At 38.1% G+C, this 22,186-nt stretch overlaps 1 protein-coding gene across 1 annotated transcript in view; it reads left to right on the top strand.

Moving 5' to 3' along the window:
- The window catches only part of togaram1 (TOG array regulator of axonemal microtubules 1), a 45,964-nt gene extending 40,773 nt beyond the window's left edge, over window positions 1-5,191 (top strand). Inside the window, exon 18 of the mRNA XM_002940543.5 lies at window positions 1,340-5,191. Within this exon, the coding sequence (XP_002940589.3) occupies window positions 1,340-1,367 (28 nt within the window). The 3' untranslated portion in view covers window positions 1,368-5,191. The remainder of the gene's footprint in view (window positions 1-1,339) is intronic.
- Window positions 5,192-22,186: the final 16,995 nt, after the last annotated feature.

Raw genomic sequence — 22,186 nt, 5'->3', positions numbered from 1 at the left:
GGACAAAGGTCTGTCGCTAGGCTCCCTCAAATCTCAGATCTCCGCACTCTCTGTGCTCTTCCAACAACGTCTAGCCATCCTACCCGACGTCTCCACATTCATCCAAGGGGTAGCACACATTTGCCCTCCCTTCCGGGAACCTCTGCCCCCATGGGATCTCAATCTGGTCCTTTCTGCCCTACAAACTCCTCCATTCGAGCCGCTAGCCACCATTCCCCTAGCCTGGCTATCCTGGAAGACCGTATTCCTTCTGGCCATCGCCTCAGCTCGCAGGGTGTCAGAAATCAGCGCACTGTCCAGTCAACCTCCATACCTGATATTCCACGAGGATCGAGCAGTACTACGGACCATTCCATCCTTTGTCCCTAAGGTGGTCTCGGCCTTCCACATCAACCAAGATATCACCGTTCCATCATTCTGTCCTAATCCGGCATCACCCAAGGAGGTAGCGCTACACTCCCTCGACCCAGTGAGGGCCCTTAAATTCTACCTACATCGCACCCGAGACTTTCGAGCCACAACCTCTCTATTCGTCCTCCATTCCGGCCATCGGAAAGGACACCAGGCATCCAAGACCACCATATCTCGTTGGATCCGGGAGACCATACGCAGAGCATACATCGCCCGCGGAAAATCTCCTCCCATTCACATCACAGCTCATTCTACCCGGGGCATAGGATCTTCCTGGGCCTTCAGAAACAGAGCTTCAGCCGATCAGGTCTGTAGGGCCGCCACTTGGTCCTCCATTCACTCTTTCACCAAATTCTACCAATTCGAGATCTTCGCAGCATCTGACGCGCACTTCGGTAGAAAAGTGCTCCAGGCGGCAATAAATTAGTCCTCCTATTTGACCTACTATCCGCTTCTCCCACCCTGAGAGCAAGGGACAGCTTTGGTATGTCCCCATGGTCCCTGTGTCCCACAGACACCTGTTAGAGAAAAGGAAATTTTGTGATACTCACCGTTAAATCCTTTTCTCTCAGGGTGTCTGTGGGACACAGGGCTTCCCCCCCTGGAAGCGGATAAACCTTCTGAACTTCCTTCTGCCTACATGTACATCGTTTTCAAGTTGACTGTTACCTTGTGGTTCTTTGTGACAAAACTGGTGAAGGCAGGAAGTACTGGGGGGTATAGCAGCAGGGAGGAGGGGTTAGTTCTCTTCTTCCTCTTCTAGTGTCCTGCCTCCTGCTGGTACCTTCTATACCCCATGGTCCCTGTGTCCCACAGACACCCTGAGAGAAAAGGATTTAACGGTGAGTATCACAAAATTTCCTTTTCTGTAACAGTCCTTTTTTTTTGTTTCATTAGTGACAACAGTGTTCTTTTTTTTTTTTTCCAGTGGTACCCATAGAGATGCAAAGCCTTGATGAACATGAACTCTGAGGACACCAGCCAATATGACTAAACACTTAAAAGAGATTAAGGGAATTAGCATAATACCTATTATATCTTTCACCATCATATGACAACTCCTGGATATACTTCCTCAGTTATTAAAGCCAGACAAGTATTATATGTAATTAATTGCAGGTCATGTGGACGTGGAAGTTATATTCAACTGCTCTGTATATGTCATGGCAATATTCACCGATGTTGATCACTGAATATCTCTTTAACCTTAAATTTAATATGCTGTGCCAGCGTCAGAGATTCCTAAAACAGTAAGTGCATTAAAATGCCAGATTTCTATTGTCACTTTATATTTCTTTTTCTTTAGCCATTCACCTATCTGTCTGCTGTTCAAAGCGCTGCCTGGTTGTTTGGCTCAGTGGGGCCTTAGCAGGTAGAATCCAGGTAAAATAGCAAACTTTAGAGCAAAAAAAGAAATAGAAAAAAAAAACATCAAAAATGAGTACAGCTTAGTTAAATTTGAGGTTTTATTACTTTTGCTTTCTGCAATTGTTTCCAAATAATGCAAAGTATGTTTATGTAAGTTCACATTGCAAATTGTTTTTTTTGCATATCTTATATAGAATTGAACAAAACAAGAGTATGGAACATCCCAGTTATAATTTCACTATATTAATATATTCAAAGGTTATAAAGTTGGAACAGAGTATAGAAATTATTGAAAAAAAGACCTTAACATTTCTGCTAATTAAAAAAGGCGTATGCTGACTTGTTTTTTTCAACACAATAATCAAGTCTCACATCAGTTGCTTCCAGGAGCATTACAGGCAGACACCATATTCTAAGATCATATCAGATACGTTTTTTTCTCGCCATTGTAGAAACACCTAAATTCCCCTTCCCCAGTGGCACCTCCTGTTGAATATAATACCTGTGTAAGCTATGAATGGTGGTTTTAGTTAGACTCTGTTAGAGACTGATGTGGTGTTTTCTCCACCAGTGTAATAATTAGCTGTAATGATTCCTTAATGACCATGTAATTTTATGTTATGGACTGCAGCAGTTGTTTTTTAATCCAAAAGTTAAAAATGATAGAAAGGTAATAGCCGGATGGCATTTTAACTTTTTTTATGTTTAGTTTTAAACACAAGTGTAAAGTGTGCTTTAGTATTATCTGTTTGATTTGTTAGATATTCTGTGAAATGATGGTTTTAAGTTATAGTGGATTGTTTGGCATTTTAGTTTGTAAATACCAGGCTCCTGTAGATAATAACATGATGATAACATCAATAACATTATTTGCTGTAACAATGGAATGATTTACAGGTAGTAAAACGTAACAAACAGCGCGTACATTTAAATTATTAAAATTTTGTTGTTGCACAGAAAAGAAAATGTATTTTCATTACAAAGGAAAAAAAAAGTTTTGGTCTGTATATGGGCAGTAAACGATTGCCCTTTCCAGTGTTTTAATGAGGCCTTTTTTTGCCATGAAGCGTTGCCTGGCATTGCTTGGTTCTGCTCCTGCCCCCACCCCAAGAGCCATGGGTAGAATACTTTTTACAGTAGGACTGTGCGCTGTATTTGCACAGTGCACAGAACTATCGGCATCTGCCATCTACACCCATGGAAATATTTGCCTTGTTAATTATGTGTAGTACAGAATGCTACACAAACCCTAGCACTTTAGAGTGAATTTGTAAGGAAGTTATTGGGCACGAGGACCATAGGAATGTATGGGAACTGGGTGAGCTGTGCATTGCCAGCACGTAACTTTTTGTTCTGATTTGATCATGGTCAGTATAGGAAAAGCTGCTTTTTCTCTTCTGGTTTTGTAATTATAGAAAAATCTGCTTTTAAAGGAAACACATCTTAAAATTGTTTCATGTTTTTGCCCTTCTGTTTTGCCTCTATTCAACCTTAAATTTAACAGAGATTCCTAGAGACAGTAGATCTGTTTAGAGGCCACATTTGGTCCCTGCACGTGGGTGAGTTGGCCAAATATCTGCTGTTTTGTTGACTTGGAGAAAAAAAGCCTGCCTTCTGTGTATAGTTGTAAAAGGCCTATGGCACATGGGGAAATTGGTGCTGCCCATGGGCAACAAATCTTCCAAAAAAACACCTCTGCCTTGGTGTCAGTGGCAGTTTCCGGCGCTAAAACATGTGAATCGTGATGTTTTTGTTTGTTCCTACTACTTTGAAATTTAAAGTAAGAGTTAAGTTTATTAAGTTATTACTTATAATATTCCTGTATAAAATGGAGCTGGGACACAGATTTAAAATAGTTCCTGATAAATAGTGACCGCAATGGCATCTTATAGCCGCCCAGTGAACAACTAAATCACCCGGAATAGGACTAATTATAATACTATACTATTATAGCCTGCTGCAGTCAGCAGTAGGCAGGTAGGCTTGCCCGTTTGACATCACAGCTGACATTTCAGCTAACCTGGCCAAGCGCTGAGCTTTCGTCAGTGGCCCTAAGCAAGTGCTAGAAATGGGCCAGAATATGTAATTCAGGAAGTAAGTAGCCACCTCATCCAATGCAATGCCATAAAAAATGTTTTCTGTCTGGCCTTTGCCTAACACTACAGTTCAAAAGTGCTTTTAGTATCAACCCTTTTGTGATTAGACATGCTTAAGCTGTTTTTTAAAATGATGTGCCCAGCCGTATCATACCTTCTGCGCTTCATATAGAATAGGTGGCCACAGTGGCCACCAGCTGTCATATTTATACACTTTATGCTGGCGCTCTTCTCTTTTGTGACTTTGTTAAGTATAATGCATTGCTTTCCGTAGATGCTGATGGAATTAGACACAGTTATACCAGCGTGGCCCTGCTTTATACCCCAGGCTATATGATAGGACCTTTAAACAATGTGAATTCAGTGTGTAGGTGTACACACCATGTCTTTTTCTTTTCCCAGTGCCACCCACTGGCACTGCAAGCCATGTTAGCATATGTGTATCTAGTGCATTAATGGGATCTCTGTGCTGACAGATACAGAGAAAAAGACCTGAAATTACATAAATTGCTCAGCTTTTATGATTGTGCCACCTTCATAAATGCTCGCCATTTGGAATCATTTCATAAAAATAAGCTGCTTGAGATCTATAGGCTGAAAATCTCCCTCTGCTGCTTGTTTCAGATGCCTCAAATCAGTGGGTCTCGGCAAGAGTAGTAGACTTTTACCACTTACCACTGGTAGGCCACGCAGCCCTCAGATTGTATTTTCATTATTTATTCAAACCTTTGTCTTTTGGCATGTTGATATCTTCTGACTGTCTGTGACATTCACAGGATCTTTATTTCAACAGGGACGCTTGGGGTGTGGGTTTCTGTCGGTACAGAATCTATTGTTGCCTTGTGTTGTTGATCTATGTATGTATATATGTACATGTATGAAATTATATCTGAATATTGTGAAATCATGCTAAGATTTGTTTTTTAATGATCCTCTAATACACCCATTAGGTATATTAGTAATATGTGACACTACAGCTGTTGCTGAACAGGCACCCCCTATTGCTTTTTGAGGGTGCCAGCAGTTCTGCAACAACCAGCCATACTTCACAGGTACAATAAGTTTATTGTAATGAATATCTTTGTGCAAATATAATTATGTTTTGGAGAAGAAGATTTGTAAATGGTGTGACCAGGACAGAGTATTTTTGAGATTTTTTTTTTCTACACTGCTATATTTTTTTACTTTTTGTTTCTGGTTATGTTGGTATGCTTACTTGACATTCATATTATGAGAGATTTATCACATTCAGTGTATGTATGTATTAAATATATATTTTTAATGATCTATATTAAAATAAAATATTTTTTTCCATTTGTAATTGATTTAATTGTATTTCTAAAATATTCAACTTCTTGTGTTCGAAAAACTAAAAATGAAATTCGGTAATATCCAGATGAATGATCAATGTATTGTTCAATGGAATGTAAGGGAAGACTATACCAGACATGGAAAAATTACAACCTAGAATACGGTATGCAGTAAATAGCACATTTATTATTGTGAGTAAGCCAGTATCACCAGTGATGTTGCCCATAGCCAACAATCCGATCTTTGCTTTTGTTTTCTAACTTTTAAGTGACCATTCAATTCTAATTGATGATTGGCTGCTATTGGCAACATCACTGGTGATATTGGTTTACACACCGTAATAAGTATGCCCCTTAATGTGGCTTTTTTCTGAGCAAAACAAACATACTTCTGTACCCAAAAGCTACTTTGTTTAAAATTTGATGCTCATGGACAAACCGCTCGGTCAACACGCATTTGCTTGTGTAACCTTATTCCCCATTCAGATGATTACTAAGCATTGCACCTGTGGCGGATGCTGAGGATGTCATTTGGGATGACTTGGGAACACAGAAAATGTTGTTCCTGAATAATTCCTGACAGTACTAGCACCTTCCAAAATCAGTGTTTTCTACTTTTGAATGTGAACTGATGTCAGGCAAAATGTCAGCTGTGCCATCGAAGGGTTAGGGCACACTGGGCAAATGGAGAGGAGTGCTCCGGTGTGTAGCTACACTGACAGGCGCAGCTGTAGGGCTGAGTGTAGATAAATGGAGTGGAGATCATCCTGTAAACACATGCTTAGGCAGACACTGTGCCTGTCAGTGCAGCTACACACAGGAGCGCATAGAACTGGCTCTGCTTCTCTCTGCCTGCCTACAAAACGAGGATAGAGAGGTGGACCAAACATCCAGTGTGCCCTTAACCTAAATGTATTTCCTGATAAGAGTCTGTAGATAAGGTTCCCTCTTCAAAGCAATCATGTCTGTTTCCATGGATAGGAATAAACACAAGCAATCACAAATGTCAGTGATGATATGCTTTACTGAATATAGGCATATAAAATAAAGTAAATGTCAACCATGCTTAGAAATAGTTACTGGTCCTCATAAAAAGCATTATAATGCCCAGTTATAAAATCGCTCTGTTGCCATATCTGTTTGTAGCTTTGATGACGCTGCACCAATTTATGATTAATATGTTGCCAAAAGAGTCAATTTTAGTATCCTGATTTTCACTTCTGCACTTTCTTGTCTCTTTGATGATACAGGGTCCTCAGTTTGCCCTATAAGCCACTGGCTACCAAAGCTCAGCCATAGGTTCCTGGGTGCTCTTATGACTAACAGCATTCCAACATACATTGCATCTAGCTGATCTAAAGCTTGCTTCTCTTTAGAATGAATGAAATCCCTGACACCAGCGAAAGTCATTTTAAGGGTTAAACGCCACAGGAGCTTTTGTCATAGGGTCAGATATAGTGTCAGCTGCTAGTTAGTTATTTTATGTAGGAAAGAACAGTTACAAAGTTGATGGTAAATTTACCCACATTTGCCATTGCAAAATAAAGTTGGTTTGCATGAGAAGTAAAGTATGAGTGTTTACAATTTTTTCTCAAGATTACGCAAACATTTTAATATTTATAAGTCTGCAGCTGGATTTCCTTTAGCTGAGAATGGCTAAGGTAACACATTTGGGGAATGAATCAAAGAGAGTGCCTTTGCATGCAGATGGTGTATATTCTCTCTGAGCATCCAAGTATTAAGTCTGTTACAGGATACTACCATATAATTGCAAAACTGGAGATGAAAAACCATAATGCTGTTATACTTAATATTCAGTTCTCTAATCAAGCGATGGCAGCATTTGTATGCTGAATAGAAAAAATACTTTGGCAGTACTTGTTAGTATTCATTCAAATATAAACACAAATCAAAGTAGAGGAGTTCTGACAATAGGCACTTTTTTTTAAAAAAAAGAAAAGTGTGTGGCAACCATGAAAATTGATGTTTTTTGAGTCACACTGTCATATGTGTCAGATAGAAAGGCCTGGCTGCTGTCGGTATGAATAGTTTACAAACACCAGGAAACGAATGTTGGTTATTATAAAATATTATAAAAACAATTAGGTACCCACACTTGGCAAAATTCAACAAGAAGGATATGTATGGTATCTCTTTTAATGCAGTAAATGTATTCCTTATAGTTGCTGGGGGATAGGATTTTGACACAATTGAAAGCCAAAATACCAAGTGCAGAGTAAATGAACATGGGAAAGAATTAATGAAAAATTATAGATTGCAAATGTAGGGGGCTATAGCAAACAAGGAGAAATTGTGCTCACCACTAATTTGTTAACCATTAGTGGAGGGTGCTATGAGGCTGTGCCCTCAAAATTCATACAGACAGCAACAAGAGCCCCTCTGCACTCATTATCAATATACAGTGGTGTGAAAAACTATTTGCCCCCTTCCTGATTTCTTATTCTTTTGCATGTTTGTCACACAAAATGTTTCTGATCATCAAACACATTTAACTATTAGTCAAAGATAACATAATTGAACACAAAATGCAGTTTTTAAATGAAGGTTCACGTTATTAAGGGAGAAAAAAAACTCCAAATCTACATGGCCCTGTGTGAAAAAGTGATTGCCCCCTTGTTAAAAAATAACTTAACTGTGGTTTATCAATTTCAATTTTCAATTTCAATATCAATTTCTGTAGTCACCCACAGGCCTGATTACTGCCACACCTGTTTCAATCAAGAAATCACTTAAATAGGAGCTACCTGACACAGAGAAGTAGCCCAAAAGCACCTCAAAAGCTAGACATCATGCCAAGATCCAAAGAAATTCAGGAACAAATGAGAACAAAAGTAATTGAGATCTATCAGTCTGGTAAAGGTTATAAAGCCATTTCTAAAGCTTTGGGACTCCAGCGAACCACAGTGAGAGCCATTATCCACAAATGGCAAAAACATGGAACAGTGGTGAACCTTCCCAGGAGTGGCCGGCCGACCAAAATTACCCCAAGAGCGCAGAGACAACTCATCCGAGAGGCCACAAAAGACCCCAGGACAACATCTAAAGAACTGCAGGCCTCACTTGCCTCAATTAAGGTCAGTGTTCACGACGCACCATAAGAAAGAGACTGGGCAAAAACGGCCTGCATAGCAGATTTCCAAGGCGCAAACCACTTTTAAGCAAAAAGAACATTATGGCTCGTCTCAATTTTGCTAAAAAACATCTCAATGATTGCCAAGACTTTTGGGAAAATACCTTGTGGACCGACGAGACAAAAGTTGAACTTTTTGGAAGGTGCGTGTCCCGTTACATCTGGCGTAAAAGTAACACAGCATTTCAGAAAAAGAACATCATACCAACAGTAAAATATGGTGGTGGTAGTGTGATGGTGTGGGGTTGTTTTGCTGCTTCAGGACCTGGAAGGCTTGCTGTGATAGATGGAACCATGAATTCTACTGTCTACCAAAAAATCCTGAAGGAGAATGTCCGGCCATCTGTTCGTCAACTCAAGCTGAAGCGATCTTGGGTGCTGCAGCAGGACAATGACCCAAAACAAACCAGCAAATCCACCTCTGAATGGCTGAAGAAAAACAAAATGAAGACTTTGGAGTGGCCTAGTCAAAGTCCTGACCTGAATCCTATTGAGATGTTGTGGCATGACCTTAAAAAGGCGGTTCATGCTAGAAAACCCTCAAATAAAGCTGAATTACAACAATTCTGCAAAGATGAGTGGCCCAAAATTCCTCCAGAGCGCTGTAAAAGACTCATTGCAAGTTATCGCAAACGCTTGTTTGCAGTTATTGCTGCTAAGGGTGGCCCAACCAGTTATTAGGTTCAGGGGGCAATTACTTTTTCACACAGGGCCATGTAGGTTTGGATTTTTTTTCTCCCTAAATAATAAAAACCCTCATTTAAAAACTGCATTTTGTGTTTACTTGTGTTATCTTTGACTAATAGTTAAATGTGTTTGATGATCAGAAACATTTTGTGTGACAAACATGCAAAAGAATAAGAAATCAGGAAGGGGGCAAATAGTTTTTCACACCACTGTATATATAGGACATTAAGACATTCTGTGCATTAAGCTACCAAGTAATGCCCTCCCCTTTAAGCAAAACAGGGCATCTCTATATATTGCAATATACTTCAAGCTTGCCAACTACACCAAAGTCATCCCCTCTGGCCAGTCCTATACACACTTTTATCTGATTCATTAAAAATTCTACTGCTTCAATATACATTTAAGGGGACTAAAGGCTTAGTTCCCCCTTATTACCCCGAGAGAGGAAGTTATTTCCCTGTGTTAAAGTATTTTCATGGCGGTCCACCTGCCCTATAGAATTAGTTGTTCTAGTGTATAAAAGGGAAAGCCTCTTTGGATTGCTCCATCTGGAGGAGTTGGAGGAAACTCAGAGCATGAGCAGAGGTAGGTGAAGTTAGTGTCAGGATAATTTTGTAATAGCTTATCCAGGAGTGAGAGATAGGGTCAGGTTAGCTAGTGAGCAGCCCGCGGCTCCACTAAGGAAAATTAGAAGGATTAGCAGTCCTTGGTGTACCCACACACAAGGTTTCAACTGAGGGATTTAAGTTTACAGACCTAGGGGGTAGACATGTTCCACTTAATACTGTATTCTGCTCAGTTGTTTTTGTTGTTTTTTTTTAAATAAAATGAGCTTAATTTAAGTTTATAAACCAGCAACATAATTCATTACATTTAGTGGATATGTACAGTATATATCTTGGCTTCTGCCAAGGAAGGTAGTCTTCTGTGTTTGGCTGCAGTTCATATGCAGTTAAATTTTTTTTTTAGACCCGCGTATGAGCTCTGCTGACAGTTACATTTCACAATTCAGGGCATCAGGTGCTTTCCATTGAATTTAGTGATTAGTGATGTTGTTTGTCTCAAAGAAAACAAAAACGATACAAAATACTCAGGGTTACCTTCTAGTTATTTCCCCACTGAGGATGTTACATTTGATCATCTTTAAAAAGGTGAATTGATCGATGCACATTCCCTGGCCCATGTCTTTCTGGTTTATTATTTCATGCTTCATGTATTCATTCTTTGCAAATGCATGCATTTGCAGAAACAGGACTTTGTTGATGACATATTCTAAGCCACCAATCTTACATAGCCATACTTGGCGATCTCTCCCCTATAAAAAAAAAAAGGCGAATCAAGCTTTAGTACCAATGCATTGGTCAGGAAATGCAGTAAATGCAACCAGGCAGGAAGGCACCAGCCTATAATTAGGACCATCATACGGGGTCTACCTTGACATAGGTACTATACGAGCTTTAGCAATTTTATAAATGTAAACTTGCCACTGAAAACCTCTGACTCACAAAGAAGGAATACCCATTGTGTGTTTGGAGCAATTTTGACCAGGTCAGAACCACAACCTCAATTTTGTAACTGTACCTTTAGCCTCGGAATGCTCCCTTGATCCCATTAACATTGTAGCTAACCTCAGCAGTACTGTAGTGATTGGGTAGACACTGGGACAACTAACCTCTTACAGTATTAGATACATGATATTAACTACCTAGATCTAATAAAATAATTGGAGGGACTGTTAGCCAGGGCAATTCTATATGAATGTTTAGTAACTTCTAGTCGTAGTCTTTAAATTTAGGCCTGGAAGCCCCACAAATGGCAAAACTGGACAAAGGGGATTATCTTTATAGAAAAGGCAACTCCCTCAAGTCAAGTTCTGGCCTGTGCAGGCAAAAGAGCACAGCAGAGGATAAGAGGGCTATTAAATGTGAGTGAATGTGAAGTTTGGTGGCACCTTGGGTGATACATGATTGTGGATATGAGATGTGAAGGACAAAGCAGAATCAACACTAACCTGAAGGCACCAGGCTGGTAGTGGAGGGAGGGATCATAATGGAAGTATTTACAATAGGTTATTTTTAATGGCTTACATAGTGCTTTTTGGTCTTTGTGCAGTTGATCAATTTTAGCTGTGGGCTGAGAGTTTTATGCGAATAAAAGGGTTTGTACATCTCTTTTGTATTAGGTGTGCAATTGGTCTACAGTTCTACAGATAGAAAATCACTGCTCTGCATAGAAAAGGCAATAAATGCAATTAAATTGCTTCTGAAATTTTTGTTGTGCGTCGAAGCATTGCTGTATTAATGCCGCTGGTGTAGTTCAGCTACAACAGTAAGACCACAGGTTTGACATCCTTAATGAAAATAAAAAGGATAATTCTGTATAGCATGGTTTAATAAGATTCCATAGCCAAGGGACCTTCTTCCCCTGTAAAATATCCGATAGAATATTTTGCTATTAGTGACATGAGGGTCACCTTTATTACATTTATTATTGTTTTGGTAAAAAATGTGCAGATCAGTCTTTGAGCAGAACAGACATTTTACATGTAATAGCAGCTGCAGGATTAAATTCAATGATGGAATGAAATGTGACAGCTTGTATGTTTGTAGCCACTGGGTGTCACTGTTACTTCAAAATTTGTAACAGAGAAGTACCGTCAAGGCCCAGGCTGCTCTGTGGTATTACATTGCTGCACACACTTTTTGTTAGGTAGAAACTGGTAAATTATTGATAGTCATGTGATAAATGTATAGTGTTTGGACAATTGATAATGCCAGTATGCAGCAAAATTCCCTGCTGTTCTGTTTGCTTCAGATCCTTCCTTAAATTCTTGCTGCTCCACATGTTACTGAATTACACATTCCATCTGGCTGGGGGTGGCAGGAATTGCAGTGCATCATGTAGAAGCTAGATATGAATCCTGGGGCATTCCAAAGTCATTCTAACTCACAACACCCCTTTCCCATTGTTTTAGTGTATTCAGAATGGGTGAGATTACTCCAAGTGGGAAAAGCAGTGTTTAAAGGAAACTCATCTTAAAATGAAACTTTACTAAAACTCTAATATTTATATTTTTTTTACATTTTAAAATTCAAAAAAACTTGTTTCCGTGAATGTCTTACATTTACTAAAATGTCTGAACTGAAAAAGTCTGCACGAGAAAAGTCATGAAAATCCTGAATTTTTCAACTTGTTGCACGAAACCCGCAACTTCTTCAAAATGTTGCACAAAAAGAAACGTCAAAAAATCCAAAAATCTCTAAAGTTTTGAAGCAAAGAAGAATTCTCCAGGGAGGAAAAGAGATATCTGCCATTAACTTCTACATGATCTCTTAAAGTTTTAGCTGGCGATTTAGATAGATTTGGATTTTCAGGGCTGTGACACACGGGGAGATTAGTCGCACCTCAGCAAATCTCCTCAAAATGCCATCCCACTGGCTAGAATGTAAATCGCCGGTGGGATGGCATACGCGGCGTCGCGATTTGCTGAAGTTGCCTTGAGAAGAAACTTCAGCGACTTCTGCAAATCGCGCCGCTGCGTATGCCATCCCACCTGCGATTTACATTCTAGCCAGTGGGATGGCATTTCAGGGAGATTTGTTGCAGCGCAACTAATCTCCCCATAGGTCACAGCCCTTAGGAGTTTAGACACATAGTAAATCTAGGAAAAGTTGTGTCTTTCTTTTTTGTGACTAAAAAAAAAAATCTGACGGTTAGTAAATAGCCCCATGAGTCAGCGAAATTCAGACTTCAGTTCAATTTTTATCACCCTTATTTACTTTTAATTATGTATCTTTCTTTTCTACCATTTTCCTTTTTTTCACAGTCTATTATTGAATCCATCGCATGGTTGCTATGACCAGTGTGCAGAGCTGTGGAGTCGGCAAAAATGTAACAACTCCATCTAATAAATTTATATTACATTTTAAAAAAATACAATATTTTTCAATATCCTGTTTCACACATGATAATCATAATAAAGTACTTCTTCTCTGCTGTAAGAATAAAGCCCAATGTGTGATTGTTTCACTAGTGTGAAGTCCTGCTGAGCATTGAGAACTTTTTTGAAAAAAAATATAAAAAGCTACAAAGACACAATGGCTTAATTATAGATTTAGATCCAAACTTGAACAGAATCCTCATTCATGTTGGCAGTGACAGGCTTGTATGGCCAGAAGGGTAGCGCTCAGCCTCCTAGCCAGTAGTTCTTTGGTTTGTTTCCAAAACCAGGCACCATCTTTATATAGCTTTAAAATTGTTGAGCTGTGGCATTGATAAAATGCCTTGCATGTAGTGTTCTTTTAATCAACATTGAAGAGGTACCACAAACTGGAGTCAGAATTGTATAATTTATGTAACCAACTCTAATAACATTATAAAATTGCTTAAAATGCTCTTCTGAGTTTTTAACCCTTTTCTTTTGACTGTTGAATATAAGATAAAAATATATTTACAAAGTATTTACAAAGTAAAAATTGCTCTCCCAAAGGCAAATCATTAGCCGAACGCATATTTTTCTGTTTATGACATTTATCACATTCCCCCATTAGGGTTTAATATAATAACAGGTATCGAGTTTTGCTTCAGGCTCCGAGAGCCATAACAAGCAAGCAACTGTTTATTCTGATTGTGACCGTTTATCTGAGCTAAAGCAAACTTTGCATCTATTATTACACTTACTACTGGTTTATCCGACCCTACAACTTCAGTAAAATAATACAGAAATTTCAGGAAAGGATGATTTATTTCATAGGTTTTGCCCTAAAATTACAGGCAAATTAAAATAAGGTTCCTGCAGTAAGTGCAGATCAATCTCCTGCTCTCAGAGCCCATTTAGATCAACATTTAGATACTCACCTCTGTCCAGTCGAGCTGATCATATTGATAATTGGTCTGACTGAATTTCTATACCCATTGCATTTAGGCTGATGTCATTATTATCAACTGCACAACTGACTGCACAGATGGATAAAGTAACACTTGCGTTTATTGATTTCTATTACAGTCAAAATGAGCCTCCATTGTGAGATCCATGTCTTTCTGATCTGTACAATAATACCAAGTGACTGCATGTAGCACCCTTGTTCTGGCTGGACATTTTGGATTGTACATTTCTGCCTCACATTCAGTTTCAGCAGAAGTCAAGAAAGGAGAATGCCACTATACACATCACTGCACGACATCCTTATTGTATTGAACCTTTTGTCAGGGCGCCCTTTACATTACATGTAAACTAATATGCGTACTGGGATTTTAGAAGACAAAATAGATATTTAACTAAATTGTCAGCCTAACTGGCCTTTAGGCATAGCTAAGAGAAAAAATAAGCAGTTATTCTCAATCACATTCTAACTGCCCTTCAGGCAGGACCTTCACTGTTTTTCTGTTTACCATTTTACTGTTTACCAGTGTATATGCTAATAATGTTGAAATTAGCTTTTATGTGTTGAGTGTATTTGTTGGGTCAAGTAAAAAATATAGTAGTTATTGCAAAATCATATGATAGCAGTATTTATAAACGTATTCATGAATTATGCATTTCTATTTTACACATTTGAGATTTAGGCCTATGGCTTCATGTGTGTGCAGTGACAGGAATGGAAGCGATCAACCTGGCACTGCACACATGGGGTGGAATGGATTTTGGCTGGAAACTCACTGAAGCACCAATAGTATTGACAGACGGAACTACATTTATGCTTCCTTGAGTGATAAGGAAGTGTAACTGGTGGATAGGGGTGTTTTGTCCACCCCTGTTTTAACTGTAATTACATTGGCAGTCAAAGCACTCTGTAAGCAATATCCCTAAATGTTTTTGTGTTACCAAAATTACATTTATACTAGATATATATATATTTATCAATCTCCTCCATATGAAACATGAACAGCAAATTGTTATCTGGGGATTTTTAACTCTGAAAATATATCAGACATAGAATATATAGGTGACTTCCTAAACTTTCTGAACAGTAAAATCTCTTGTTGTACAGGTATGGGACCTGTTATCCAGAATGCTCGGAACCCAGTTTTCCGGATAAGGGATCTTTACGTACTTTGGATCTCCAAAACCTGTCTGCTAAAAATCTTTTAAATATTGAATAAACCCAATAGGATTGTTTTGCCTCCAATAAGGATTAATTATATCTCTGTTGGGATCAAGTACAAGGTACATTTTTAAAATTACAGAGAAAAAGGAAATGGTTTTTAAAAATTAGAATTATTTGCTTATAATGGAGTCTATGGGAGATGGGCTTTCTGTAATTCGGAACTTTCTGGATAACGTGTTTCCGGATAAGGGATCCCATACCTGTACTTGATTCATATTTATGTTGCTGAACCTAACATGCAGCTAGTCACCATTATAGTAAGTCATGGGTTAAAATTGTAGCTTTGCATTTGTCAAAATTCAAGCACATTTCTGAGAGTCCCATTAGTATTTAGATTACAGACTCTCATTGATTTTTAGATTCACCAGTCTCACAGACTTCAGTAGAGTTTCGCTAATAGAATTCAGCAATTTTCCATTAAAATGCTATTTCATGGCCCTTAATTCCTATATTGGTTTATAGAGGTTAGCCAACAGACTCATTTACATACATTATGGTTTGATCCAGGTCGGTGGTATGGAAATGGCCCTGCATATGCCCCCTACCACTAACGCATTTGCTACTTTGGCAATTATGGGGCAGTTAGGTTTCCAACATATATACACAAACACAATTGCTCTTATGTTTTATATGTTGTGATAGCAGAAAGAGCTTAAGATTTGACAGTTTAGTAAGTCTTTGTTAATTGGATTTATAGAAATGATTTTCCATTTCCTCTGGTTAGAGCATATTGTAACATTCACACTTAGTAATACTGTAATAAGGTGTTGACAAAGTGTGGGGAAAGAAGCACAATTCAGAATTTTCCCTTAATTATATCAAAACAGTGCAGATGGTCTAATAATTTAGGAATAGTAACACTAAAACCCAGATAAGAAAATCAGAATATATAGTGAATATGTGGGTGGGTGGGTGGCTGTCTGTTAAAAATTTCAATTCATTTTTAAAGGGAAATTAAACGTTGCCTACTGTACAATGAAGTTAAGTTAAAGATTACTTTAAGATAGGGCTTACGTCAACAACTGTTTGCCATATGCAATACTCTAACTGCCCTAGCAAAGGCTGGGATAACATTTTAATTTGGGATAGACTGTAAATAAGGTTTAAGTGAGAGATATTAAGAGTACTTGTGTCAGATAAAGTGGTGTTTGCAATAAAATATTGGAAGGCTGGTATTTTTTTCCAGAAAATGTGGCAACCCTAGGCACACCATGCACTGACACGATACATCAGCAGATATATTTCCAACCTGCCAATTTACTGAACCAACTGATATTCATAGTACAGGCATATTGGTAAGGATTGGCAGGTGACAATATACATTCTAATAATGGAAGCTTGCTTTTGTATTCAGAGATTTGTACAGTAAACCCAAAAAACTAATTGATGTAAACTTAAGCTATGGCCACACAGTGCAGTGGCTCTGGGTGCAGGCACATTCCAAAGCAGATCTGCATTTATCCACATGCCAAGAATCAGCCCTGTGTGGCTTAAGCCTTAGAGTGCTGAGCACTTTTGCAGTTTCAGTCATTTTGTACATTGAGGTTTCTGAGATATTTTTTGACGGCTAATACCAGCCTTGTGGTTCATTTAAGACTCAGCAACTCTAAGATTAACCAAAGTGCATAGAGAGTTCATAGACAGATTTGCTGACATGGGCACTAGTAATGTAGGGGCTCATTGATAAACACTGAGCAAACCTCAGCTGGGAAGGGGCAAATGCCAATGATTTAAAAGATCAGAAAGCAGATCTTATGACAAATCTATATACTACACAAGCAGATCCAAGCATAAACATGATAAAAATATTATATGATAAAAGGACATATAACCCGCCCCCAACTTTAATACATGGTAGGAAAATGTAGGGTTTACATGTCCTTTAAGTGACGATTAAAAAGACTCGAAACCAAAATATCCACTAAAGATTAACGTAATGAATCCCAACCCATTGTAAAACTTTGTGTTAAGTGAATGAATTTAAAAAATTTGTAAACGAAAAAATGTCTTCTATAAAACTATATAAACCAATGCCTTTTTCTTGGGTTAACAGAAAGCTAGCCATGGGGAAAGTTAGCCGCACTCTAGGGGAGCACATGTGAATAAAGCAGCTAAACATGCCATTATGTTAACAGGAAATTGATTGTATGAGAGTGCAGGAGAATTGTAGACTAACAAACCTTCTTTTCTAGAAGGAGGTCTGATGCATGGGAAGTTTGGCCAAACATGAAATATCACATGGTTGTAACATCTTCAGTCAATAAAATTCCAGTAATAATATTTTTGCCTTCTCAGAAACATTCTTACAATGTTTGTGGCCATAGAAAAGAAGTAGTTATATAGCTCTGGTATACACCTCCTCTGTATCTCGTGTGAGCCTACTGTCTGACGTTTATGACGTCATCAGGTGTGACCCTGTATCTCGTGTGACCCTCATAAATGTCAGACAGTAGGCTCACACGAGATACAGAGGAGGTGTATACCAGAGCTATATAAGGCAGGATACTAAGGGACGGATACCATTTGATTTATGCTCCTGAGGAAGTGTACCGGCTAGTACACGAAACGCGTTGGGCTTTTTTGGGCTATTGAGTTCCTACACTAAACTACATACTGTAAGTTTTATTCTTTATTTATTGTCTTATAATAAATAATATTGCACTAGTGGCGGCTCTTCTCTTTGTGTGCCTCAATGAGGATATAGCCACGGCCTGCAAGAGGACAACAGTCTGGGTTGGCACGTCGATACAGTTGCGATCCACCCTAAGGATACAATATCCATTTAATCAGCTACATTTCTGCAAATGAATACTTCACGTTTGTTTTGCTACAACAACACTGCCATCTGGTAAGCAGGTAGTGGTACTGCACTGTGGTGTCAACGTTAATATATTGAGCACTGGGAATCTAAACGGTGTCTAAATTATCACTATACATTTACGTTGTTACACTATTATTGTTTCTTTTGTTTTTTCATTTATGCGCTTCGGATCTTCATATTGTTGAGTTTTATCGGGACCCAGTCAAAGGGGTTGTCTTAAGAAGAAGCTGCAATTAAGAAATCACTAACACATCTGAATTCGCTTTTTGGTTCACGTTAGATTGGAGATTTTATCACATTGAGCGCTGAGGACTTTTGGTATCGTTTTTACCTCACAGAATAGTTACCATGTCCATATAAACAATTCACAAAAATGGTTTGCAGTTACATATGGATAAGGATTGGAGACACTAGGGGGAGGGCCCTGCTCACAAGAGCTTACATTACATACTGTATTGCTTAGTGCCCAATGGGATAAATACCATAACACCCAAACACATCCAATTGTTAGTTCATTATCATATAAAATAGTAATTATTAAACATTACACTTTGCAGAATGTATGATTGCATCAAAGGCTTTTAATTTGACTGGGAAGCACAAGTAGTTAGCTGTGCAATTTACCTTGGTATTAATTGATTTGTAACAGCAGCAGACTTTGTAAGCAGATCCATCAGAAAGCTAAGTGGCAGCTTTGTTTGTAAATTAAAATACCTCATTATTTTCTGCAAAAAAAAGGGCTGAATAAAAATATAATGCATTTGGTAGTCTTTATTAAAAAACAATAATTTGAGAATGTGCTAACACAAAGCAGCTGTTATTATCAACTCCGAATCAATCCTCCATTGTTTTTTACATTAAATACAAATAAAACTGTAACCCCCTTTTGGCTGAAACAGCAAAATTACAAATAGTTTTAAAGCATTGGGTGCATTGGACTTTCTTTCAAAGGATGGGACTTCGCTTCATGGAAGAGTATGTGTATGGTTGGTGTTGTTGAACTACACCTCCCCACTGACAAGCATCAAGAAATAAGTAGAATGACGTCAGGAGTTCTTTGCAAAAAAACTGAACTAGGTTTATTGTCGAAGAAATGCAATGCAGGGTTAATACTCAGAATTACTTGATGGTGTGGTAGGCATTAAAATACATAAGAATGAAGCAGATTGGAAAAGTGTACCACTGTGGAGGACCAGCTGGGGAAAAGTAGAACAATATCCCTAGGGTTTTCACCTTAAATGGCCCTGATCCCAAACAGTAGACCTGGATCAGGGAGAATAAATCTAAGCCTGATACCCTTGTCACTACTGTGATCCCTTCACTAAGACAGCAAAGCCTTTTAGGAGACTACTCCCCGCTGTCTCTCCTGGTTGGAGCACAATTAACATTCTTACTAGCTAATGTTGAATTATCTCACTTTTCTAGAAAGTGCTATTAAAGAATTGACCTGATCCTCATTCCAGGTTGCCTGGAACATCCACCTGGGTAAGGAGAGGAAGGCCAAAGAGGATGGACCACCCCTAACCAAACACTATATTAAAGTATGGCAAGAAGTGGTCATCAACCTATGGATCAATGATATAGAAATATGCTAATATCAAAATAGATACATGGGCATCAGCCCAGTAACAGTAAAACTAGGAAATGTGGGGTTTAAAGCCACAGGACAACATTAACCCAATGGGTCTTTACATACACCTATGGGAAAAAAACATTTTGTCCTGACAATGGTGCACAAATTAACACACAATATCAAAACAAAATTTGAAATGAACAACCAGTACCATGACATCTACTTCTGGTATCTTCTCCTGTTGAATATTGGGTGACAATGGCTGATTTAAATAGAAAATTATTAAGGCACAGAACATTAATTGTTACTAGTTACTGTTTACAATCCATTTACAATCATCATGAGTGTCCATATAGCACCAATTAGGCACTTTAATTGAAAAGAATAAATAAAGATAACATTGAAATAATGAGAACTAGGTCCTGCCCAGTAGGTATTTGGCCTCCTTTATAAAAACATAAATGCCTTGTTTCTTCAATTATTGATATTAGTCAAACACTGGACTACAAAATCAAACCACAGTGGATTTTAAAAAATATAATTTTATAAAAAAACTATTTATATATCACTGAACAGAGCTTATTAAGGCTACCTGCAAACTAGCAACTTTTTTCTTTAAAAAAAAAAGTCAGTTTTAATCTGATGTGTATATTCAATCTATTTAGATCCCATATAGCAAATACAGAATTTTTATTTGTATGTGACGGGACATGGATGGTTTATTTGGAACTCAATAAAAGTTTCTAAAGTGTGTGCATATAAAGTAAATAGGCATTTTTAGAAAGGTGGTGTGGTACAACTGTATCTCATTAAGCAGTGTCCCCAGGTCTTTTTTATTTCTTCTTGCTTTGTTAATAAAGCAAAATTAGTGCCAAAAAGGTAAACATAAATTTAGTGAAAAATATTTCCTTTCAAGAAATGTAGAGAGATCCCATATAACTGGGTAAAATACTATATCTACAGAACTGGTTGTAATTTAGAAAAACAGACAGACAGAAAAAGAGTTTCTCTGCACCCACCCGTAAAAATATATTAAGGACATTTTTTTCCAAAAGAAAATGCTCCACCCTTTAAACAAAACAGGGATTGCTAGTTCATCTATTACAAGATTTTCAAATCGGCCAACTGTGTCTAAGTGATCCCTTGTCTTGCCAGTCCCTGTCAACTTTCCCTTTTGCTATTAATTTGGAAACATCATTTAGGTTCCAGATTAACAGAGATGAAAATCCCTGCTGGAACAGATGTGTTCTTCACAGTGGTAAAATGCACAGTCATTTCCATTTATTTATTTCAGTAATTGGTCACAACTGAGATAACTTTGCAGGGCAGATTGGCACTTACAGAACAGAACTTCCATTTTAAAGTCTGAATACTACATACAATATGATAGCGTATCACTAAATGACTGGGATTTAGTCAAATAACTCATTGACAAAATTGTCCTCTAAAGAGGGTCCAATGTATGTATTCACAGAATTGTTAAATGACATTTAACTTAGAGAGAAAAATTGTTGTGTTGCTAAATAATGACTGAATGGCTAAACTCTGAGTAAAGAAGAAAATAATTAATAATTATTTGTAAGAAGAAATCTTTGCTTTGACATTAGAGCTAGCTAGTGGCTAATTCAGTTTAGTCAATGTTGCCTCTTTACATCCTTTTCATACTTTGGTAGAACCCTATGCACATCAAGGCTTGTCAGATATTTAACTAGGATGTGCGAAGACCATGGAGTTACAAAGAAGGTGGATAAAGGGGTGGACTGCAGGCGTGTAATGAACAGGCCAGGTCAAAACAAGCCTTTATGTGATACTGGGAATCAGTCATGGAAACAGAACTAACCCTGCCTAAATAAGTGGCAATCTGGGAAAACGTGCAAAATGGCAGTATGCACGCAACAAAAAGAGAGTGCATACATGGTAGTAATGAAGTGGTATCTTACCCCAAACAGACTCTCCAGAATCTACCAGCAGAGCAGCTCCATGTGCTGGAGATGCTGCTAACATAGAGGCACACTGCACCATATTCTATGGGCCTGCCCTATAATTTCACATTTTTGTTTGGAAGTTGTTAATTTAATAAAGACGTCTTATAAATACCATTAACCATACAAATGCCCCATTTATTGTTGGGTTCCCCTCTCCCAAAAATTAACAACCCGAGCCAAAAGCCAAATAGCCAAATAGCTCGATTAGCAATTGCTGCTTAATGGAAATCGACAGTTATTCCCACCATCCAAAAAGTAATTTTTAGACTAGAAAATAACAAAAAATTTAAAGAAATGACAACACAAATATCTAACACATTACAACAACATAAAAATATCCGGGATTGTTGGGATTACTTTCTGATTACCGTGGCCAACGATGCTCTAGCCATTTGAAGGGGGGACAACCCCAGAAGGCTACCCAGTATGTTCAAGAAGGGAACCTCCCCACCTTTACTCCTCTGATTGGAAACAGATACTCTCTTGGCAGGCCTGACAACACTGGTGGTAAGTTCATATTATGTTCCCTCTTACTATGTTAATTACTTGTCCTAGTTCTTTCATTTCTTTTTTCTATATGTGTCTATCACAAATTAAAATATTGTACAAACAATTCAAAGAAGCATATGCTGGTATTCAATAACTTTATTGCAAAATCAATAAAAAAGTTAAAA

Source organism: Xenopus tropicalis, chromosome 8 (genome assembly GCF_000004195.4).
Source record: "Xenopus tropicalis strain Nigerian chromosome 8, UCB_Xtro_10.0, whole genome shotgun sequence".
Lineage (NCBI taxonomy): Eukaryota > Metazoa > Chordata > Amphibia > Anura > Pipidae > Xenopus > Xenopus tropicalis.
This window is presented reverse-complemented; position numbering and strand designations above follow the sequence as displayed.